This window comes from Seriola aureovittata, chromosome 15 (assembly GCF_021018895.1).
Source record: "Seriola aureovittata isolate HTS-2021-v1 ecotype China chromosome 15, ASM2101889v1, whole genome shotgun sequence".
In the NCBI taxonomy this organism is placed as follows: Eukaryota; Metazoa; Chordata; class Actinopteri; order Carangiformes; family Carangidae; genus Seriola; species Seriola aureovittata.
The window spans coordinates 19,994,316-20,016,977 of NC_079378.1; the positions used below are offsets into that span (position 1 = coordinate 19,994,316).

General features: G+C 42.3%; 1 protein-coding gene across 2 annotated transcripts in view; it reads right to left on the minus strand.

Moving 5' to 3' along the window:
• Positions 1-22,662, minus strand: part of robo3 (roundabout, axon guidance receptor, homolog 3 (Drosophila)) — an 85,137-nt gene that overhangs the window by 34,340 nt on the left and 28,135 nt on the right. For both annotated transcript variants that reach the window (XM_056397057.1, XM_056397056.1), the window contains exons 3-6: positions 11,208-11,365; positions 10,003-10,123; positions 8,510-8,648; positions 7,487-7,614 (exon numbers count right to left, since the gene is read on the minus strand). In XM_056397057.1, the coding sequence (XP_056253032.1) occupies positions 7,487-7,614; positions 8,510-8,648; positions 10,003-10,123; positions 11,208-11,365 (546 nt within the window). The remainder of the gene's footprint in view (positions 1-7,486; positions 7,615-8,509; positions 8,649-10,002; positions 10,124-11,207; positions 11,366-22,662) is intronic.

Genomic DNA, 22,662 nt, shown 5'->3' on the forward strand with positions numbered 1-22,662 from the left:
AAACAATAAATAGACAAACCATTTTTTTCTTATGTAAAATGTACATTTGCGCAGGGAAAATTCTGAACGAAGAAACCAAAACCTCTAAAAAATGAAAAGCAATAATGTAACTCTAAGACTATAAGACGCAAAAGCTCTGGTGCTTTCTTAAATAGTATGTAATGTGACATGCCAGAATTTGACTTTTCTTTTGAGTCGTTAGGAATTCAATTTCGCTAAAACCAATGGTGGAAAGTTACCTAGTAATAGAAAAAAGACATCATAAATAAAAAGAAGAGAAATACCACAAACCATTACTGTGACCCACAAACGCTATCTCTTTAAGTCCTTTTAGTTGCTTTATATCAGGATTCCGATATATCAACTTTTAGCCCAAAGTGACTACAGTTTGAAAAATGCTTGCTGACATTATTTACCTCAGAGGAGGCCAGAGGAGATGTTTCCTATGGTTTGGAAATCAAGTTACACAGAGAGAAGTTGGATGGACAAGTCAGAAAAACGCACTTACACATAAAGCAGATGAGTTCAGAAATTTTATCCGATATGAAATGTTGGCGCAGGGTCTGGCAAAGGATTCAGAATCCCTGACTTTCCAATCTCTAGCAGCGACTTGCCTGCTCCTTGTAATCGCTCACCTCAGATGCGTGCGCGAGCTTCATTTCGTGCCCTGCATACAGATTTTATACCCCGCCTTGGGGATTACCCAGCCCTTTTTTTTATATCCTAAAGTCTGCTTCCACCACGGGCCTGTGACACCTTGACACAGCAGGAGAAGATCCATGTGTCAGCAGTGGGATAAATCACAGCTAAGGGGGCCTTGGCTGAGGTGTGCAGGGTCACGGATCAAATATGCAGTCCTCCGTTAACCCTAAAGGTCAAAGCCCAAACAAGCGCCCAGTGTTTGGATGAGAGCCACAGAGTGCAATTTGAGCAGAGACACTGAACACCTGCTTTTACTGCCCAGCTACCTCAAGGACAGACTTCCTGTCAAAGCTGATGCAAGTCCTGAAATATTAAAGAAATGCAGTGTAATATTCTCTTCTTATGTAATGCAACTCCAGGCCGGTGCACATACACATGTGACTAACACACATGAGAAAAGATGCTGTATCAGAGCATCCAGCTAAGCAGGCCATTTGACAAAAAAACTTGTCGACACCTGAGCATTCCACTCCCTCGCGTCTGACGCAGCGCCATAACTTTGACCCAAATACAGTGACAGCGAGGAATATTCAGGCTATTAAAATGCCATTTTGGTGCGCTACACAGCTCTGTCTGGAGAATAACAATGTTTGATTTGAGAAGGCAACCAGCACATTGCCTGAGGCTGTAATAAATAATTAGCAATAATGGGTGCACTCGGCGCGACACTGAGCTTTAGATTTAGGGCAGGGAGAAACATTAGCATCTTCACATGGGATGGAAACAGGGAGATGAATTGTAACTGAACAGCTGAAATATACATGATAAAAATCAGCAAACAATGCCTGCAAGAAATTACTGTATTTGCAAAGCATGTGGCTCGTATAATAATTTAGCTTTCTGGGCTGCTGGCTTTTGGGTACAACAGCTTTTACTGTTGAAAGCGCCCTTAAAAAAGATAGAAACTGTCTGCATATCAAACACCATGGCACCTTAATTTTCCAGTTTTATGAAATGTAAAACCTGTGAAAACGATGGCACATAAACTGATAACTGCAGGAGGCAGTGTCAGGGAGGTAAATTGGGGGATGTCTAAATAAAGAATGAAACACTGGAGATAGGAATTCAAAAGGAGCCTAGAGACTTCTTTCATATGCTGGATATTGCCTGAGCCGGAGAACACATAACAATGCTAACATGCCAAGAGGGAGGCAAAAATAGACGAGCACTGCAAGTTAAATTGCCACAGCTTTTACGATAAGAACTGTCAAACTGAAGGGGAGGGAAAGTCTGAGTGTGAAGTGCTTGGTCTCTTTAAATATTTGTGTGTTTCTGTGTGATGAGGACGGAATGTTCTCTTCAAGATGAGAAAATTCCATCAAAGTCAAGACATTTGGACAGTCATTAACTTTTAAAATGTCCATTTGAACTTAAGAATTGAGTTTGGCGGGAAGTTTAAGATCAAGTTTGAGGCCGTGAAGGTTAAAGTTACCACTATGATGGGATAGATCTGGCAACACATTGAAGGTCTTACTGTTGGGGCCAAAATAAGGCGTCCAAGTCCTAGAAGTTCACTGTTACAATGTCCCACTTGCCGGATGATATCACATAGCCTAACCCTTTCCTAGGAATTATGGTCATAAAGGATAATTCCCTACCGCCTCCCACAATAAAGCAGGAATTATTGAGGCAGAAAGTCAGGGTGTGGAGGTCAGGGTGATATGAAAGCGAGTTCATGCTGACCTTTTCATTAACTGCAATCACAGTCTTTCCTTAAACTTAACCAAACCATAATCTTTCCCTATGACACAGCTACCGAAACACTGGCATTCCAATGTAACCAAGGGTATTACAGGATTGTCCAGTATTGATGTTCTTGTCTGGTGACAGGGATGATGATCCAGGTTTAAGAGGGAACATCGTCTTCATAAACAAACTAAAGCGGAGACACGTCTCGACCCGCTCAGCTGCTCACCACATGCTGCGCTCCCGCTCACACACTGATCACTGTGCAATTTGCTGCACCGCTGTCGTACGAACCCAGCGTGTTGCTCAATCACACAGCAGAGGCAGACAAAGTGCTTACAACCAAAGCATCTTACCTCCCCTCCCTACTCCCCCCCACCCCTCCCACCCGCACACTTGACATGTGATTTGCACCAACACACTGAAGCTATCACAGACAGGGGAACACAAATACTCACACACACACACACACACACACATACTCCCATGAGTTCCTTGGGGGCCTGGATGTGACAGGCAGCTGTCACAGTGCCACGCTGATGCAGACGGCATGTTTCACACACTTACGCTCGAGTAAACACACTCTCTGCCACTGCTGCTGCTGCATGAGCATCAGCTTCATCCTCTCATTTGACACCCTCTCTCTCTCCCATACGTTTTTTTTTTTTTTTTTTTCCCTGAGACTATTCTATTCTGAAATGAAGATTGAAGAGGTGGTTATTTCCTAAGTATAATGTATTATAGCAGGACCATAATTCATCTATGCTTTTATTTAATTCGAAGTTGGACCTTTGTGCCCAGGACTCCTGCCTACTTCTCTAAAATCAATATATGAATTAGAGAGCTGGTACTGCTTTAAATAGACTGAGAATAAGTTATAGAAACAGTGCTGTAATTCTTTGGGTTTATAATGTCAAAACACTTTAAAGGGTAAATGGCAAAGACGTTTAATTTCAGAAAATTCAACAGGGCTGCCATCTTGCCTACTGTCTGTACATACAATATGAACAATATGAATTATCAAAATTTTGGGGTAAAACTTGTTGTTTTCCTTCCGTGTACAGATTTTCTTCCCTGTACTGACTCTACTCAGGCTCTGGACAGACTCAGGTTTTAATAAATACAAGAATCAAGTCCTGTGGTACTTTTAACTTAGAGAGCAATCACAATGAAATATGAAACAAATAAGGTATTTATTTCTGTTTAGTAGGCTTGGACCGATATGTGACAATAACGAATATTGCAATATTTCTCGCTATATGCTGTATATCGCTTATACATGAAAAATAAAATACAATAATACAATTATGTGTTATTAAAAACCCCCAGTAAAACATAAAATATGCTTATATTGTATATCTCAATAGTTGGGTTGGACTGTATCGACATAGTTTTGCTCTTTTATACACCAACTCCAACTGGCAACTAGGGTAAACTTGGATCCAAATGACCAAACCCGCTGTGTCGTCAAGGCATTTAGAAAACAGGACATGGCTTCATAAGAAAAATATCATAAAGGCCTTAATCTAACTGTAAGTTTATTTAGTTTAAGTGTAATTGCCCTCCTTGGCTTTGGCCCTCTTCCTGATCCTTATCAAGCAGCATGCTTGATGTGTTAGTCAGAGTTCTTGAAGTGGGAGCGATCAACTGAGAACATTTGTTATTCTGACCGATGTCAAGGACTGTCAGATTAAAAGGAAAATGTGACGTTTCTCCTTTTGCCCTCATCTACATGCTCTGCATTTCTGTGATTTTTTTTGTCAAATTCAATCAATTTTTTTTCAACAGAAGAATTGCCCATTAATTTCAGTGATTGAGTATTCCACAACTTTCATATCCCATTTATTCAGGATTGTTTTGATTATTCTTTTAACTGTCGGGGGGAAAAATATATTCTATCGCTAATGCATGCTCATTTCACAGCGAGTGCACAGTAAAAACAAGTCATTTTGTTTTCATTTCCTTGACAACCGTACAAACAAAGCTCTATGTATGAGGAGACACTGTCAGCTGTGTAAAAAAAACAGCATGGGAAAACATCTTGTTTTCAAGTTTTTCACTTGTTATTAAAAAACAGATTTACGACTCAACACTAAACGAAATAACTAGTTAAAATGGTCAACTTTGTTGTGTGGACCAGTGATGAGCTGCTCTATTCACACATTTGGCACATTTCTACTCCACTCTCAGTTACAGAGAAGTGTTTATCTAATGGACATAAATCTGTTGATGTCCTCTGCCAATGTGTCATAGCTTAAAAGGGTTATTTCATTCCTCTCTATTGGACACTGCCTACGGGTATGCGAAGTGAGTGAGAGGAGAAAAAGATGAAATGTTAAAATGATGTAAACTTTTAAAGGATCAAGCCCCTTTCAGAGATAGAGGCGTACACTGAGTCACAGATAAATACAAAGACAACACTTCTCCAAAACACACAGCCCAGTTAACACTCCTCTTTGTTGTGTTACCTAATCTTCTCCTGAAACCCATCATTTACACTCACTGCTGTGACACTGGAGACAAAAACTGTCCGGCCGACGATTCCTCAGACACCTGTGAGAAATTGCAACTCCTTTTCTCAATGACGTTCGTCTTTCAGGAATACCAATGAAAAGCTCATACACAGCAATGAAGAAACAATATTTTCACTCCGTAGTTAAAGGTCTATTTTAGCAGCTTTCATATTATTCTATTTCACAACGCACAAAAGAAGGACCCTATTTATTCGCAGCTTTTATTCATGTAATCAGCAGAATTCCACCAACACAAGTGGGAATGATATCATGCCCAAGCAGCTTGGTGTTACATGACGAGTTTGTCAGCTTCCATACAACGCTGCTGCTGTTAGCTGAGGGCGTCTCTGCTGAAGAACAAACACTGTAAAAACCGCTATATTTCACAGTGTGGAAGCGTTTTCTTCCAGAGAGGAAATGAAATTGTCAAAGCATGTGTAATTAATCAGTGTATGACTGGAGCACTATTATGCTTTTTTCATTTCTTTTACAGTGTGGGGGATATTTAGGGTTTTTATTCACTGTATTTCCTTTCCACTCTGTTTAATGTATTGTGTACTAAATGAAATGCCCTTGGTGTTAATGGAAGCTTTTTCTCTCTAGTAATGGAAGCTCCAGCTCGATGAGGTAAAACATGACTGGAGAGCTGTTGTGGAAAATCAAAAGCCTACTCCCACAGGTACTTAAATACTAAATGACCATCCTCTAGGCTTGGGCCGGTATTCAATAATATTGAATATCGCGATATACCCCACCATGTGATATTACTTTTGCACATGCTGGTGAGTCCAACCCCTAATTTAACAGCTTTGCTTACTGTACATTGTGCCATGGCATGTGATAAATAAAACTTTGAATTGCTGTTTAGTGCCCCCCCCCCCTCCTTGCAATAATATCATATATCGCGACATTAAATTTTGGTTATTGCCCAGGTCTACTATCCTCTATTTAAAATTGGCAGGAAAGCAACAGCGATAGTGTATATGTATCTGCATCTGTCTCCCATTCCCTCACACACACACACACGCATGCATGCAAAGATGGGATGAAATGGAATACTTACTGGATGGGCCGACTGCGATAGAGTGATGCAGAAAAGGGGCGGAAAAGAAAAAAGGGAATAGAAAGATGAATGAGAATGAGATGATGAGATGGTGATGAACAGTGATATTGGATGAAATATTTGAACAAGGCAGAGTGAAACTCTCGAGCACCACCGCCACTCTGATCTATTTAAAACAAATAATAACATGAATTAGCTGGATGTGAACAGACCAAGGTGAAATTGGTTGCTATTCAAATAAAGTGGTCCCAAAAGAAAGGAGCAGAGGATGAGGACGAGGAGGGTTGATGAATTGAATTTGGATTACAGGTGAAGATAAGAGGTGTTTTGATTGATCTGTGGTTTTCCTTTCTGTGCGTCTATTTGTGTGTGTGTGTGTGTGTGTGTGTGGTATTCCTAATATCCCTAATACTGCAGCTGCATGCACCAACCCACAATCAATTTCCATTTGCCTAACAGCTGCTGCTGGGAATGACTTCTTCATTCTGCTACAAAATTCTATTAGTAAAGTGAGTTTATGCGTGAGCAACAGTGTGTGTATGTGTGTGTGTGTGTGTACTGCCTCTTGCACCAACAAATACCCTGTGTCTGTTTATCAGTGCATGTGTGTGGATATAGAACTTGATCATATATATGTTGACAGATGTCAGACGTGTCTGTAAATTGACAAGGGCTGCTCACATAATCAACTGTTGCAGAGTAAAAACTCCAAATATTCCCTTTTATCATCACAAATGACAGATTTCTCATCCGAGTGCCTCTCTTCAAGGGACTGACTTTATTCTAATGCACTTTCAATGTTTTTTGATCTTGGCTCTCTCTCCAGAGGGATGACAAGGCACGGATTGAAAGTCCATTTTTTTCCATTTTCTGTCTGTCTATCTGCTTTTCTGGTAATGGGCAACACCTCTTCGTATGAACCTCTCGAACATTTGACGATAACATACGACATGATTTAAAGTCCTGCATTTACATAGCCTGAGGAAAATGGAGAGAAAATGGACTTGATGGCAAGTTTTTCCACAAAAGCAACATAATGTAACTCACCAAACGAAAGACAATTAAATGAGACAGCATGCTGGTAGGTGAGCTGTGGGCAATTCGTGATGCATCATTGCGAAACAGTCCATCTGTGCAAATAATTTACTCATGTATTCAGTGTTAAAATCCAATTTTTTTTTTTTTATCCTCATTGGAGTTTCACTTGTTTAATGACATGATTTTAGTTGGCAGCAGGTTTCTACTTTTCTATTGTTAAGAATATAGCATTTTCTTCCTTCATTGTATCACTTTAAGCATTGTTTTTGTTTTTTCACATTAATCACGCTTCATAAAAATCATTTAATCTGTTATGATTCTCAAATCTGAACACCTACATAATGACTGTTCAGCACTGCCAGTAACACCAGCTGGAATTTCTGACAAACACTTTACCAAAATACATCTGATGCATGTATTTGTGTGTGTGTGTGTGTGTGTCTGTGTGTGTGTGGTGAGTGAGGTGGAGTAGCCCATGTCTCACCATGCACTTGCAGGATGCCCGATGCCTCGGCTTTGCCCACACTGTTCTCTGACACACAGGTGTAGGTGCCCTCGTCCTCAGCTCGCACCTGTGTCAGGCGCAGACTGTTGTCGCTGCGGATTTCAAATCTGGAAACACATCGACACACAAGATTTAGCACAAAATGCAGTTCATTGGTGTCCTAGTTGTTGGTGAATTTCATTTTAGTGGAATTTGCTAAGGTTATCTGGTTGAGTTAATATCTGGGAAATGACAGAAAATGCAGCATTATGAAGCTGATAAATGAGCCATTTTTCTTACTATCTGAAAGGTTATGCAATGAAGTTGGCAAACAGATGTCACAAGGAAGACAGTTAAGTATTTCAAAAGCTATAGGTAAGGATCAAGCAGCTGATGTGTTCTCTGCACATGGCCAGTGGAGACAGAGTGAATTGTCCTGTACAACAGCTTCAAGCATCGGTCAAAAAATCCATCAGCGTCTCCCTGAGCAGATCTGAATCCTGCTGACAATAAGGGAACATTTTACCCTATTTCCCCTGAGGCATCATTAAAGTTTCATCCACTCAAATCCACAAAGTGTGTAAGAGAGCGAGTGAAAGAGTGCGACTCTCACAGTAGCACAGTCACAGTGTTACCCCGCAAGAGTATCGTGACTGCTATTACTTACTACCAGGGTTCAGCACCACATGATATAGAGGATTCTTGTCTGGCAGCACAGTGAGCGCGGACACAGTCTTGGCAAATTTGACAGCTGTTTAAAAAATATGTTGTTTATTATCTGGTGAGCGTCTCTGTGCTTCTTCCTGTTCCTAACACAAGCTGCTGTCCCATATGAGTCCACAATGTCTTTTATTATTTAATCATACTGTAGGCATGGTAAGCAGCGATGGACTTCCCTACAGCCCTTCATTCACATTTTGAAATGTAACATAACTGCTTAGTATCACCCTGACAAATATTGTTAGTATGATGACACCAGGTTGGTACAGGTGCATCATGCAGTACTTGTTGTTTCCATCGTACCTGCCCCGGGGCAGCTCTCCCTCCTCTCTCCGCCAGCGGACAGTCGGAGTCGGGTCTCCATGCACCTCACAGTAGAAATCCACCGTGTCGTCTGCCAGCACCACCTGGTTCACCGGCTGTTTGGTGAACACTGGCCTCTCTGGAATTAGACAGAGACAGAGAATGGGGAGGGAGGTTTAAAACTGCTTGTGGTGCAACTTCCTAACTGCAATCTGACTTTTCAGATTCGTCAGCGATTTATAACACCGCCTTTCATGCAATAGAAGAGTGGACACATTTGGGATAGCTTGGCTAAATTCAGATACAACTATTGATGTAGAATCATATCTCTGATCAGTCAAATGAGAGGGGGAAAAAAACAGAATGGAGTACTGGAGGAAAAGAGGAGCAGGAAGTGAAGGGTTGTGAGGCCGTGATAAACTGTGTGGTAATGCTGATGTGCCTTGTCTTGCATCAGAGCTTACTCTGAGTCTAAATATTTGTTCTGAGCCTCAGTTGGGCCTGAGAAATAACTTATCAAAACTTTTCCAGGACAAAAAAGGCCCAGAACTCAAAATGAGCCTCTATTGACTCATTATTATTAGCAGTATTTATCAGATATTTGATTAAACACAGCACAGACTACGATATAGATGAGAAAAAGACAAATAGTTGCCTAAACATTATTATACAACACATCATCGCTGATACAGTTAAACGCATGACAACACTGAGATACACAGGAGGGAGAATCAATACCAGTGACACACACAGAGAGACAAATATGCACTGTGAGCTCTTATCGGGATCATAATAAGTTTTTAAATGAGTGTATCTTGCAGACCTCACAGATGGCAGTAATATTAAATACAAGGGGAAGTGTCAGGCTGTGCATTTTCAGGGACCATCAACTGATAAATTAAGTGACTTCACGCTGGGTTTAGGTTCACTGTTGCACCGCAATGTGCAGAAGGAGCAGCATCTGTGTGGTGGTGGTGCTAAGGATGAGGGGGCTGGTGGGAGTGAAAAGAAAATATCAATTTTCTATCTGTTTCCTGGGATCAATACACACTCTGAGAACGCTTATAGCGCTGCTGCTGTGCTGGGAGTAAGGCAGAGAATCAGAGAGGAGAACAGGAGGGGAGAGGTCAAGAGAGCAAAGTAAAGGGCAGCCGGAAGGGAAACATTCATCTTCTCTTCCAACAATATCAGCTGGAGGAGGAGAGAGCCACCCAAAGAAAATAAATACAGAAAAACGCTGGACGTGCGTTTTCTATAAGAGCCATTACAAATGACTCTATAGGCTTATTACCTTTGTGTTACTAAGGATTACATGTGTTATGATGATTTCAGTACAGAGTCCAATAAATTATAAAGCATTGACTCAAATGTAGGCCATTTGCACTGGAATTTGATTTGAAAAATCAGAATACTGTACTTGCCATATGTTTAATTTCCCATACACTGTATACAGGTTGACCATGCTTTAATGAGACACAGTAATAATGACTCACCAAACACCACTAGCTCAGCAGGATCACTGTCTTTCTCTCCAACCATGTTGGTGCCAACACACACATACATCCCAGCGTCGCTTTTCCTGGTGTTGGAAATCATCAGCTTGCCTCCACGGATCTGAAAATGAGGGGCACAGGGAGGGGAAGGAGAGGGAGGAGGGAAAAAAATGGATAAAACGGTAAGAGTAGGAGGAGGAGGAGGAGGAGGAGGAGGGGGAGGAGGAGGAGAGGGAAAGAAAGAAGACAAATCGAAAGAGGTTGAGAACAGGATATTGAGGCATATTAGTCAAGAGAGAAGCCACTCCATCATGTTTAGTGTGCATCATGACAGATGGCTCCTCTGCTAGTTTGTACACCGTTTGACAATGGGTCTACCTCCAGGCCAATTGCCATAGAAACATCTTTCACTGTTCAGTGTGTAATAAGTAGCTCTAATGAGTCGTTGTTTGATGATGGCATACAATGTGTATGTATGCTTCCAAATAGCAGGTTTACGTGCTGGTGTTTGGCCAGTAATTTCTAGAAGGTGGGTTTATTCTGAAGAACACCCTCGACAGGTTAAATTAAACTACAATCAGTGCAGTTCACTGCCAGTGTTGCTTTTTAAATATGGACTCTGATGGGAATGGATAGGTCCTTAATCAAGGTCCTCTCATAAATAATCAAAATTCAATATATTCCATCAGTGGTAATAGAAATTAATGAGTGGTCAATGGATGTCCAAATTGTTATTTGGATGTTTACTGAAAAAAGGGAATTCGCAAGTGTGATCTGAAATTAGAGAGGTTTGGCTGAGTAATCAAATAAAAATATAGCATATTTCAGATAAACACTCAGAGAAATCAAATCCTGCGAGGTTGGATTGTGGGTCCAGGTGCCAGGCATGGGGTGTGGCTGAGAGCGGTGACTGCTTTGTTGTCACATCAAAAAGTTACAGAGACGGCTCGTTTGAATGCTCAGTTTCTGAATACAGGCTTTGTGCATTTCTCTGTGGACTGAGCGCTTTGATACTTTCACTGTGAAAATATAGAACGTAGACCTGCTTTATAGTCAAGTATGACATGGAAATCTCACTTATTAAAAAAACAGCACTCTTCAAAATGCATATTAACTTTCTTCAATGACAGGTACAATGGTTAAGATGTGTCATTTCTTTTGCAATGCTCCATGGGTCTATATAAAAGCCAGCAGCCAAAACTTACAGTGATCCTCTCGTCTCGATCATTGACCCGGATGTTGTTTCTCTTCCAAGAGATGGTGGGCTCAGGATGGCCTCTCGGGGGAATACACTCCATGACAGCTGGCTCACCAGCTGCAACCACCACATCGCTGGGCGTCTGACGGAAGTCATCTCTCAAAACTGGGGAAAAGAGCAAAGGTGCAGAGAGATGGTCAGAAAAAGTGTAAAGCTCTTTGTTGATGATACGATCTTTTATACATGTAATTCTGCTAACATCCTGCTCAAATTTAACATGCTGACGATACCCTCCTTTATCCGACTATGCATACATGGAGTCATTTAACGCTGTCCTTACATTTGGCCTTCAAAAAGAGACAACATGAATGCCAAAAATTTGGACTCATCCAGCACAAGAAATAAGGATAATCCATCACTGTTTAAGCAGATAAACACGAAGCATGACAGGACATTGATACTGTATAACTGTGAGTCTAACATGGTGTGCATGTGTCCTTAATGTCTTCATAGACTCTGTGTCATTTGTGCAGCATCACAGCACATCAATAATGAAGGCTCTTGTGGCTGATACACACAAAGCAGATGAATTATTCAATCTGATCCACACACACACACACACGCACACGCACACACACACACGCGCACGCACACACACACATTAATGCATGTACAAATGTACATGCATTAATGCACCTGGATATGTGGTAAGGAAAATAAGTCACCATTCCAACAAGTCCATCAAAATCAACTGCAGGATGTCACTCTGAATACCACATCCAGAAAAACAACTCCCTCTATTTTACTTTCTTGGAGTCTATTCATAAAACATTAGAGCTCTGTCTTCGAGTCAACCTGCCTCCTTCACTTCCAAATTAATTCTTCTGTAGCCAACATCTTGTGGCTGTTACCTGAAGGCATCAGGCTTTTTCTTGCTCACTGAAATCTCTAGAGCTCTGTGACCTCTCAGATTACAGGTCTTGGTGGATGGTTTTTGTAGTCTAGAATGGTGTACTGACAACACCAGTCTACCAGGAAGAGGTCAAACCCATGCAAGCCTGCAGGCTAGAAGTCTGCGCTAAGCCACTCCGGGGATTTACAGAGGGGATAAAGCAATGAGAGGGTTTGTATGGCATTCCTATCTGGCCTGAATGTCCCCCTAAAAGCCACTCTAACTGATCTGAAAAGCAGATCATACAATCTTTCACATCACAGTCTCTCCTAGACATTTATAAAGAAACTTCGAAAGTCAAGCAGCAATCCTTTCAAAATAGCACTCGGGGGTTATCAAATTTCTACCCTCAAATATTCCACAACCTTCTCTTTGAAGCTATGGGCAGATGTGAGATCTGGACATCAAGGAGTTCGGTGGATGATTAATTGATGCAGGGGGATAGCATGGCCGATTTGCATACATTATGGCGATCTAAACGATAATATCAATAAGCTGTACCAATATGATAACATTCAGCTCATGTTCTGACTGAAGTCTCTCCTGACTGTGCAAAGATCTGCAGGATCTGTCACGACCGTCATAAAGAGGAGAATAGAGAAATCTGTTACTTCACCTTAAAAGTGCAAGTCATGTCAGAGAGCGGCATCTTAATTTACGCCAACAGCTATTCAAAGACATTTGAACATCGCTACACAAAAAGCTGTAGAGTGTATCACCTCTCTGTCAAAACACAAGCTTCTGTAACATGCCCTGAGCACAAAACTAACAGATACAGTAAGTTTGTCATGCTCGGGAGAAAGAGTTAAAGTGTTGTCTTAATATAAAATAATGTGCAATAATGTGTAAAGCTTGATAGAACTGGCTTGAACAGTAAGACAAACTACTTGAATTCTTAATCTTCATCATCTGATTTAACCATCATATCATCATTTCTCACCTTTCAGGTTGAAATGAACGCCAGCAACATTTACACATTCAGTACCAGAGGTGTAGATTAGTCCTCTTTCTACTATGATAGAGGAGCTTTTCCAGGCACTTGTACTTTTCTGAGTCAGTGCGTACACTTTCATCAGAGGACTCTATTGAACCACTGAGATAACAAGTACAAACTGCCACAAATGACAGAGTAGCCTGCAGTTCGGAAAAGGTGATTCCATTAACATTTAATTTGAAACTCAGGTCTCCGTTAGGGAATCTGTTAGAAAACCCTCCAATGAGAACAAGATGGTCACCACGTTCAGGAACTGATGGATGGTTGGTGCACTCATAAAAACCAAAATCTCCCTCCCTGTACCTCCCTGTGAAACCTGATTTATTAGTTGATTCAATGCGTTTTCCGTTCCCGTTGCATAAAGTGTTTACATTTCAGTGAATATTTTTCAGAGTCCAGGATAATTTTCAGAGCTCTCTTAGAAATGCTCCATACTCAATCACTTGATATGTGAAGCCTTGAGGACTAAGCACACAGGAGAGTATATGCTTTGTTACTGCAGTGGAATACCAAAGTGTGAAACTTGTGAATCCATTATCCACTGAAACAAATATTTACCTAAGCCCACATGATGTTATGGTCATGCAAAGCAAGTGACATGCACGTGATATTGTTTGTCAATAAATACCTCCCCCAGGCTTTTTTTTTTTTCATCATCTATCAATACTGATGGATCGTGGAATATGTACAGTACACGTGAGCGTGTGTATGTTAAATACACGCAGGAGGGCGTGTGCATGTGTGTCCAATGTTATAGTGAAGAACAGCACCAATGTTGCTGTAATGTCACAGGCCAGCAGGGGCGGGTCACTGCCTCATCTGATTAATGACACATCTCCCCTAATAACAGCACTGACAGGCCAACAAAGCCCCAGGAACATTAGCATTATCATCACCATCCATATAGCTATCTGTCCATCCATCCATCCATATGAACTCACTCACACTCTGACTTATGAGGACATTTCTTTATCTCTAATACCTAGGCTTGTGTGAAATATTTATAGTTTTCCAGTGTCAGGCTGTATGCCTGACAATAGCCAAGGCTCATTTCTCTTCTTGTCAAGATAGTGTGGCGTCCTCTTTGAGTGAGAGTAAGCGTCGGTGTGTATGTGAGGAGATAAATCCGCCTGTTCTGTTGGTAATCAAGGTCATGGGAGACGGGCACATCAGTGTTTAAGGAGAGAAGAGGATATTTTTCATTTCCTCATTAGCTAACGGAGCCTGTGCTTTCCTTTGCCCTGATACAGGTCTACACAAGTCATTGTTTGCCGCTGAACCATTATGTTGCTGTCTTTTTTATCTGTGTCTCTTAGAGGGATGAAATTGCCGCTTACGGCTCTGGTCAGACCTCATATCCTGATGGCCAATTACTTAGCCACAGAACATTTGGGGCATTCCAAATCCCATTGGTCCCTCCAATCCTGAAATGATATGCCAAACCACACCCCTGACCTTATCTGTACCTGCTGCCAACATTCCCCCCAATCACTATTCACGGCATATTACAAAACCCTGCCTAAATTGTTCAGGAGCCTGTCCCGTCACGCAAAGCGAGGAGGGAAATGGGACAGTTCGCCGCACCCCGGGTCTGAATTACCATGCAGCGGGGTTAAAGGACCGCCGTGATGACCTGTCACACACTTTTCTGAGATCATGGCTCCAGGGTCCCCTGATCTTTCCCATTCTACCCTCCACACTTACCAGATCTGAACGAAAAGAGGGTCTCTGGAAGTTTATTAGGCACTGGCAATTACCCATGAGGCCCTTGGGGGCCCATATTAAGTGGGTGCACTTTGACCCTTTCTTTAAACCCCTTCAACAAAGCCAGAGTAATCCCCACCACTGGGACCTGAACGGCAGGCTTTAATAAGAGCACTGACACACAGTAACAAACACAAGGTAAGAGATAAGGAGCACAGCTGTATATGTTTCAAATACAAATGTCTGGAAACTGTAATATACTTGTTTCACTCACTCTGATACAACTAGTATCAGAGTGTATATAGTAGTATAGTATATATATATAGTGTAGTATATCTGATGATGCGACAACACCACATGACAATAAATATTTGTCTACCATTTACCTGGACATTTTGTTCACCGTTTCTGGTGAATTTCTGGATCGCTGGTGCAATGTTACGAAACTGTGTCATCTTACTCATTTACTCTTATTGTTTTTTCCAGTTAAAGTGTAGGTTATTTGTCTTTATGTATAATTAAAAACAAGCAGGTTAATTAGACTGTATTGAAAATATACGAGAGGATACAAGAGCATCCGTAGCTTTCTGAACATAAGCTGAAACACAGCTGAAGCAGTGGTTAGGAGGTAAAGGAAGAGCCATACTAGCAATAACAGAAGGGGCAGTGGCCATCCACATTCACTATTTACACAGCCTCATATTGAAAAACAGAAGGGTAAGAGCTTCTTGGCACAGGGATTATCTTTGGAAATTTATAGACGACGTCCAAGAAGGAAAACCATCGCTCACAAAACTACAAGACTAAACTTCGCCAAAGAACATGAAAACGAGTCTGATGGATGTTGGCAGCACATTCTCTGGTCAGAGGACACCAAAATATTGTTATGATCAGACACGGAGCGTCGGACATGGAGGTGGGATTGCGCTGATATGGAGCAAAAGGTGTAGGAGATGATATTTATGGGTGGAACTATGAATGCAGTTTTTTTTTAACTCAAACGCTGAATGAAAACACAACTCCCAGTCTCAAGAAGCTTGGCAGGAGCGGAGTTTAACAACATGACAATGATGCCAAGCACACTGAAGAAATCACAAAGGGAAGAAAGTGAAAACAATGAATGAATCTCGATTATTTAAAAAGGTGGAGAAACAAAACCCATCCAGCAAAGAGCAGCTGAACAGAATCAGGCAGAACATCTCTCTACATGATTTGTATTCGACTGATATCATCCACGTTCAGGACGGTTGAATCTGTCATCAAAAATAAAGGCGACATACAAAATATGAACAAAATAAAAGAAAGAAAATCGACTAATGACAGCTGTTCTAACTTTTGGTTCTTAAATATGATTTTTCATGATAATCTATTTTACTCAACTCTTTTTTGTATTAACCGTTTTTCAATTCAATTTCTAGAAAACTATTTCATACGCATGTATATCAACATCACAATATAAATTTCAGATACATCACGAGAGAAGATTTTTATTGATCACCCTTGAACAAAGCCACCGTTTTCACTGACCTCTGTCTGTGTCTGTGTGTCTCTTTATCCAGTGACAAACACATTAGTCACACAAAAACAAATGACACCCATCTGCGCGTAGCATTTATCAGCCGGTGATGTCGCGCTGATGGATGTGCAAATTGCACTGAATCATTATGAAAATTTAAATTCACCGGAGAAGCTTATCTAATTTACGCCAAACAAAGTGTGTGATTGTATGGAAGTAATATTTATCTGTGACCGTGAGACTTCTGTGATTTACCACATGTGCAAAGTATCAGGACCCTGCTGTATATCAAGGCATCATTTGAGCAGTTAATTGCACATAAAAAACACCTTTGGGGGCGAGCTCAGTCTCACTTTTAATTAAATGGCTTTATCGCTGTTGTTAATGTTCCAAGGAGTGTGTGTGTGCATGTGTGCGTGTGTGTGTGTGTTTGTGTGGACACCCCCTCAAAAATAAATATTCAGATGGCAGAGAGAGAATGACAGATAGTCCCTTGGCTGGAAGAGGAAAGGGAGGGATGGAGGGAGGGGAATCAAGAAAAGCGTCCTAGGGCTCAGGCTGAGTTGTGGGGGATTGAGCTGGTCATCTGTCAATCCGTCAGCTTACATCTTGTCCCAACATGAAGCAATCTGCTTTGGTGTGAACGCACACGCAAAAAAACACGCTGATGTTTTTGCTCTTTCGCCCAAGTGCATACATCCTTCTTATCCCTTTATCAAGCCTGGTTTGACACACTCATACATGTCTTCTTCTCTGTTCTCTCTACAAGTGCTGCTTGTTCCCCAAGGCAATATCTGTCTAGGCCCTTGGGCCCAACAGGGGCCCCCATCAGAAGCCACCTTCCATCAGCCACTCTCATTATCCAGAGTGGACCCCCTCCGATCCCTATCAGCCATTACACCATGATGAAACGGCCCGCACAGGATATTGGTGTGTGTGTGTGTGTGTGTGTGTGTGTGTGTGTGTGTGTGTTCTCAGTGGTGATTGGAGGGTCTGGAGAGGATGGCGGGGAGGAGGGGGTCTCACAGTTGGAGACAGATGTCCGTTCTGCCACTAAGCACCCAAAGCCTCCCCACCCCACCCAGTACAAACACAGACACTCGCAGATACGATGCACTGCAGCTGTAACAGCAAACACAGTCTGCGTCCAACATGACCAGCTCAGTCCAATATACAGGCTGACTGGAGACTGAAACCTCCCACAGTACATCAACACAAACACACACACACACACACACACACACACACACACACACACACACACACACACACACACATTCACAGTGTCAGGAAGCCCTTGCCATTTCTTTATCAGCCATTTTTTGTCAGCTGACCTGAGATGCCCCCCCCCCTCGCTTCTAAATAACAACTTGGTCTAAAGAGTAATTCCATTTTTTTTCTCTGTGCTGTCATTTGGCTCTTTGGCCTCAGAGTCTTTTATGGCCTTGAGTAAATGACATAACATGGTCTAGCTCTCTGGAAATGCTCATATGGCCAATAAGAAAACTGAGCTGGTGCTGAAGCTAAATGAAATGGAATCACAGCGACAGGGCATTTCAATTACTCCTTCCCCGAGCCCAGAAGGGTCACCGTCTTGGCCCGAGCTCCTACCCTTCAAGCACACAATCACACATGTATAACCTGTTCATCAATGTCCAATGCATTTTTCCCCACAAATTTACTTCCTCCATTTTCTTTTGTCCCTTAGTGTGTCAGCTGGCGTAACCATTTAGGCCTCTGTCACTGCTGTTTAGTCCCATCAGCTGACTCCCATTTAGCAGCCGCAACAGCTGCCCCGGCCCCACCCACCCGTTCCCCACCACCCTTACTCACACCCGTGTTACCACCAAACCTGGGCTGAATGGTTGAAAAAGCAGCTGGTCCCACTAGCCATGATGATAAGGGCATGAAAAATGATTTCCATGCATAGCTGCGAAAAAGATTACGCCCTACAGGTTGAGATGTTCAGAAAATCTTTTTTTGTTCTATGTTATTAGTGAGGAGATCAGGCATTAAAATGATACCAATTCAAATGATCAGTTTGATGGAGCACTGGAGCGTTTGCCAAATTGATCCTGGCCACAAGTTTGACAGAAAATCTCTGCAGTGCAAATTAAAATTACGTGAAAGCCCTGGTGTTTCTCACAGCAAACCTCAGGAAAACCAATTATTGGCCACTGAGCTCAGATAAGACCGAAATGAAACCCACAAGTCACTGTGATGCATTACAAGCTGATTATAAGCCTGTTATTAGCATAGATAAACCTCCTCTTCTAACATAATCATCAGGCAAACCCAAGAAAATTACACTCGGTTTAATATTCAAGGCGTGCTCTGATACTGTTTACGATGCTTTAAAATGTGTTATCAGCGTCGCAACATGTAAAATCCTGCTCAAAATTGAATTAAGTGATAAAATATGAGAAACTCCCATCACAACCCCACCTCTGGAGCTGCAGGGAAAATGGATGAGGTTATCTGTCGAGGTGCAATGTTTCACGGCTTAAGCGCTCATAAATACCCCGGGCTTGGGCCCACCATAGTGTCTTGTCACACCCAGACATGTTGCAAAGGGGGGCTGGGGTAAGGGTGGATCAGGTGCAGGTGGGTGGGGGTAATACTTGGCAGCGGTGCTGTCTGCAGCCAATGTGACCGTGGGCCCCACATGCAGCAGTGTAACAGCACAGGAGGCACTCATTATCAGCCACACAGACACTGCAGGGAAAAGAGGGGCTCACAGGGAGGGGATTGCTCTGTGTGTGTGTGTGTGTGTTACACGAAAGCACATGGCTAATAAACATGCTGGAGTGCAGAGGTTGAGGATAATCAGGCCAACTTGCGGGCACCTTGTTAGCATGGAGCTGCAATCATGTGACAATAAGATTATGTGTTTAAGCCAGTTCACGCTTTACATGGGAGTGCGTGCCACACAGTGCATGTGGTAAAAAAAAAAATTACGTAACTGGGAGAAAAACTGACAGGGAGTGAGGAAGTCTCATGATACAAACAGAGATGCCACAGCGCTGTATCCAGGAAAGACATGTAGACAACTGGACTTTTCTGATATAACACTCTTGTTATTTGACATGAAATACTGTAGTCTATATGAATGTCCAGGTTATTGCTTGTGCAGTTCTAACTTCACAAAAGTTTCAATGCAAGATTTTACCTTCTCTAAAATTTGCAGTGTATTTGGTGATAGCATTCTAACACTGGTCATCACTTAACACCATATATCAGATTGAAGTTGAACTGCTAAGCTGATGGTGCGGCCTGCAGCATATCCTACCCGGGAAAACACTCACACTAGACAATATTTTCGAATGTTTAACATCCACATCCACCCTGACCTCCAAACTACGAGGTCACCGCGTAGCTACGCACACAGCTGCCATAGCTACACTGCAGACTGCTCTGTAGCTTTCGTGCCCATCTTCAGAAATCTACATTACAGCAGCTACTGAAATACCATATGCGATTGTCATGTAGTAAAGACAACATGAAGCAAGTTGTGATAATAAAAGGCTGTGTTATCTTCTCCCTTTCAGTAACACATAGCTAGTATAGTCATCTCTGCTTGAAACCTCCTGCTCACTACGGTGGTCACTATCACAGTAAATGAAAAAATGAAACCAAGGCAACTGCAAAGTCTGATATTCAGTGACGGAACCTCCCCACCGCTGCTTGTATTATAAAATGAATGAAAGATTGTAAACACAGTTAATGTGGGAATACAGTATAATCCATCTAGTTCTGCAGGGCTGCCTGTTAACCCCTTGCACCGAGCATTAATCCCACACATTACCGCCTGCACTGGCTGACTGTTGGATGTGCTTTTAGTATGTACAATGAATCTAAATTTATATAAAGCCCTAAAGAACTGTCCAATAAAAATGGGATGCTGGGCTGCACACTAGATTTTTCTCAGGTTGGAAATCTTTCACTGATTTGGTCGTACAAAAAACTGAGGGCAAGAAAATTCCCTCATTTCTCCTACACTCACCCACAGTCATTGTATTGCACTTGCTACAAGGGAGCGATGTGTGTCGGTTCATCTGGCTCATGCAGTTGATACGCAGATAAAGGAATAGAGTTAAAGATGAAATATTTACAGCGCTTTTGATGATCGAGGAGGAGCACGTGACTTTTCAAGAATTGAGCCTTAGACTGTACTTTGTGTAGATATGTGTGTCCACAGAGCTACTTAAGGCCTTAGCAAACCCTCCATCCCTCCTGCCAGACCCCCCCACCCCCATCACCCACTCCCACTCCCACCCCCCCTCTCTACCCTTTCATTTCCCCATCACACATGCACACACTCAAACAGAGCAGAACAAGCCTGAGGCATGCCAGGGCCATTTCACTGAAATAGCCATATTTCAAGTCAAGGGGGGGGGGGGGGGGGGGCCTATTAAAATACTACTTGGTAGTACAGCCAAAATTTTCTCACACTGAAGCTCCCTACCCTTACCCACCTCCTCCCGCCCCCAACCCCTCCCATTAACCAGGTATTACAGAAGATGGCCTAAGTTTGTGCACAGACACGGATAGAGCCAGTCTGCTGTAAACACAAACATGCCTGTGCATCCGTACACACACCAACGCTCCCGCAGACAAACTTCTCCTCATTTGAGTGTAAATCCCTCCAATCTCCTGGCACAAGGAGCGCTCACCTTATGTGTGGCTCAGCAGCAGGTTCCCGTCCCAATTCTGAGCGAGTGCTGCTGCTCCGGCTGTGCTCACCCACCCAGCAACCTTGAGGTTAATCCACCGCAAACCTCCCCTGGCATGCCATGTTGGCCCTGTGTGTGTGTGTTTGTGTGTGTGTCCATGTGTTTCTCTGCCAATTTTCCATCTATGTGTTTAATCTCTGCAATTCCTGATGAGACACACACACACATGACTCCTCCAGCCCGGGACAACTTGCAGACCAAACTCAAAGCAAAGTATGGACTCTGCTGTTCTCTGACATTTAAAGTAACATTTTGGCTCTTGGATTTTCCCCCTAGAAAGTGGAAAGGGATCCCACAGGGCAGACTGGTGGAAAGAGAGAGACATCCTTCACTCAGATAAACCTAGGATAGCGCCAAAGGCATCCACCCTGCTGAAGTGTCCTTGGGCAAGACAGTGATTTGTTTCCTCCTGCAGGGTGCTGTCATGTAGCTCACCCTGACTTCTGACCTTCTGCGGTGAGCAGCAAAAAAAAACAATTTGCTGGCGTGGATCAATAATATCACATTATCAAAAAACTGTATTTAAGATTTATTTCTCCCTCTATTTAGTCTCTTAATGGGAACGGATGATAAACAGTGCAGGCTGGTGACCTCGGAGGAGGAAAGACACGTTAGATTGAGTACAGTTGAGGTGAACCCTTTATCAATTTATCAACTTAATGAAGCTGTGTATTCATTGGCTCGTCTTGGAGGATTTCAATTCAAAAATGTATTTGTTTGATTTGAGATTAAATCATCTTTAATCCTTGTCTTTCCACTGAAATCATACATTCTGTGATGCATATGATACGAGCTTGCTCTGTATGAGTCTTCTCTTTAATTGACACTGGCATATATCCTTCAGGGAGCGTGCAGAGATGCATCTCGAAGCCCCACAACCCCTTTGTTAAAAAAGCAAATGTATGCTTCTATCACGGAAACTATGATGTAAATGACAGAGATAGAGACATGCCATGTCTCTTCAAATTACCAAGCTATTCATGAAATATTCAAACTGTATGACAATACTTACTTCAGCTTGAGTGGCTCCCCACTCCTCATAAAGCTGAATAAATTATCAGGTGAAGCTATTAACGCCTGATTGACAGGCTTGCAAAAGCAACTTATGCCCCCGAGACAAAATATAGATCAGTGAGGAAAAACACACACAGATATTTTGGAGTGGATTTTAAAGAATATTTTTTCTTTTTTTTTTTTTTTTTGCTTTTTGTTGGAAATGGAACATGCCTTTAGAAACTGAGGAAAAGAGGAGATGAAACAACATTTTGATTGGAGTTGTTTGGCAAAAACAAGCCGGTGGAGAGATCCAGAGAAAAAAATCTGGACCGCATGCTATGACAGGAGGAGAGGGAGGAGGTGGAGTGTGTGTGTGTGTGTGTGTGTGTGTGTATGTGTGTGAGGGGATTTGCAAACATGCACATCCATACACGCACTTAATCTGATTGTAATTCAAGCAATATGTCCACAAATATGTGATATGGGACACAAGGTGTGCGGGGGTGATGTGTGTGCATTTGGAGTTGGGAAGGAAGAACCCCTCCCCAAACACAGACATGGAGAGCA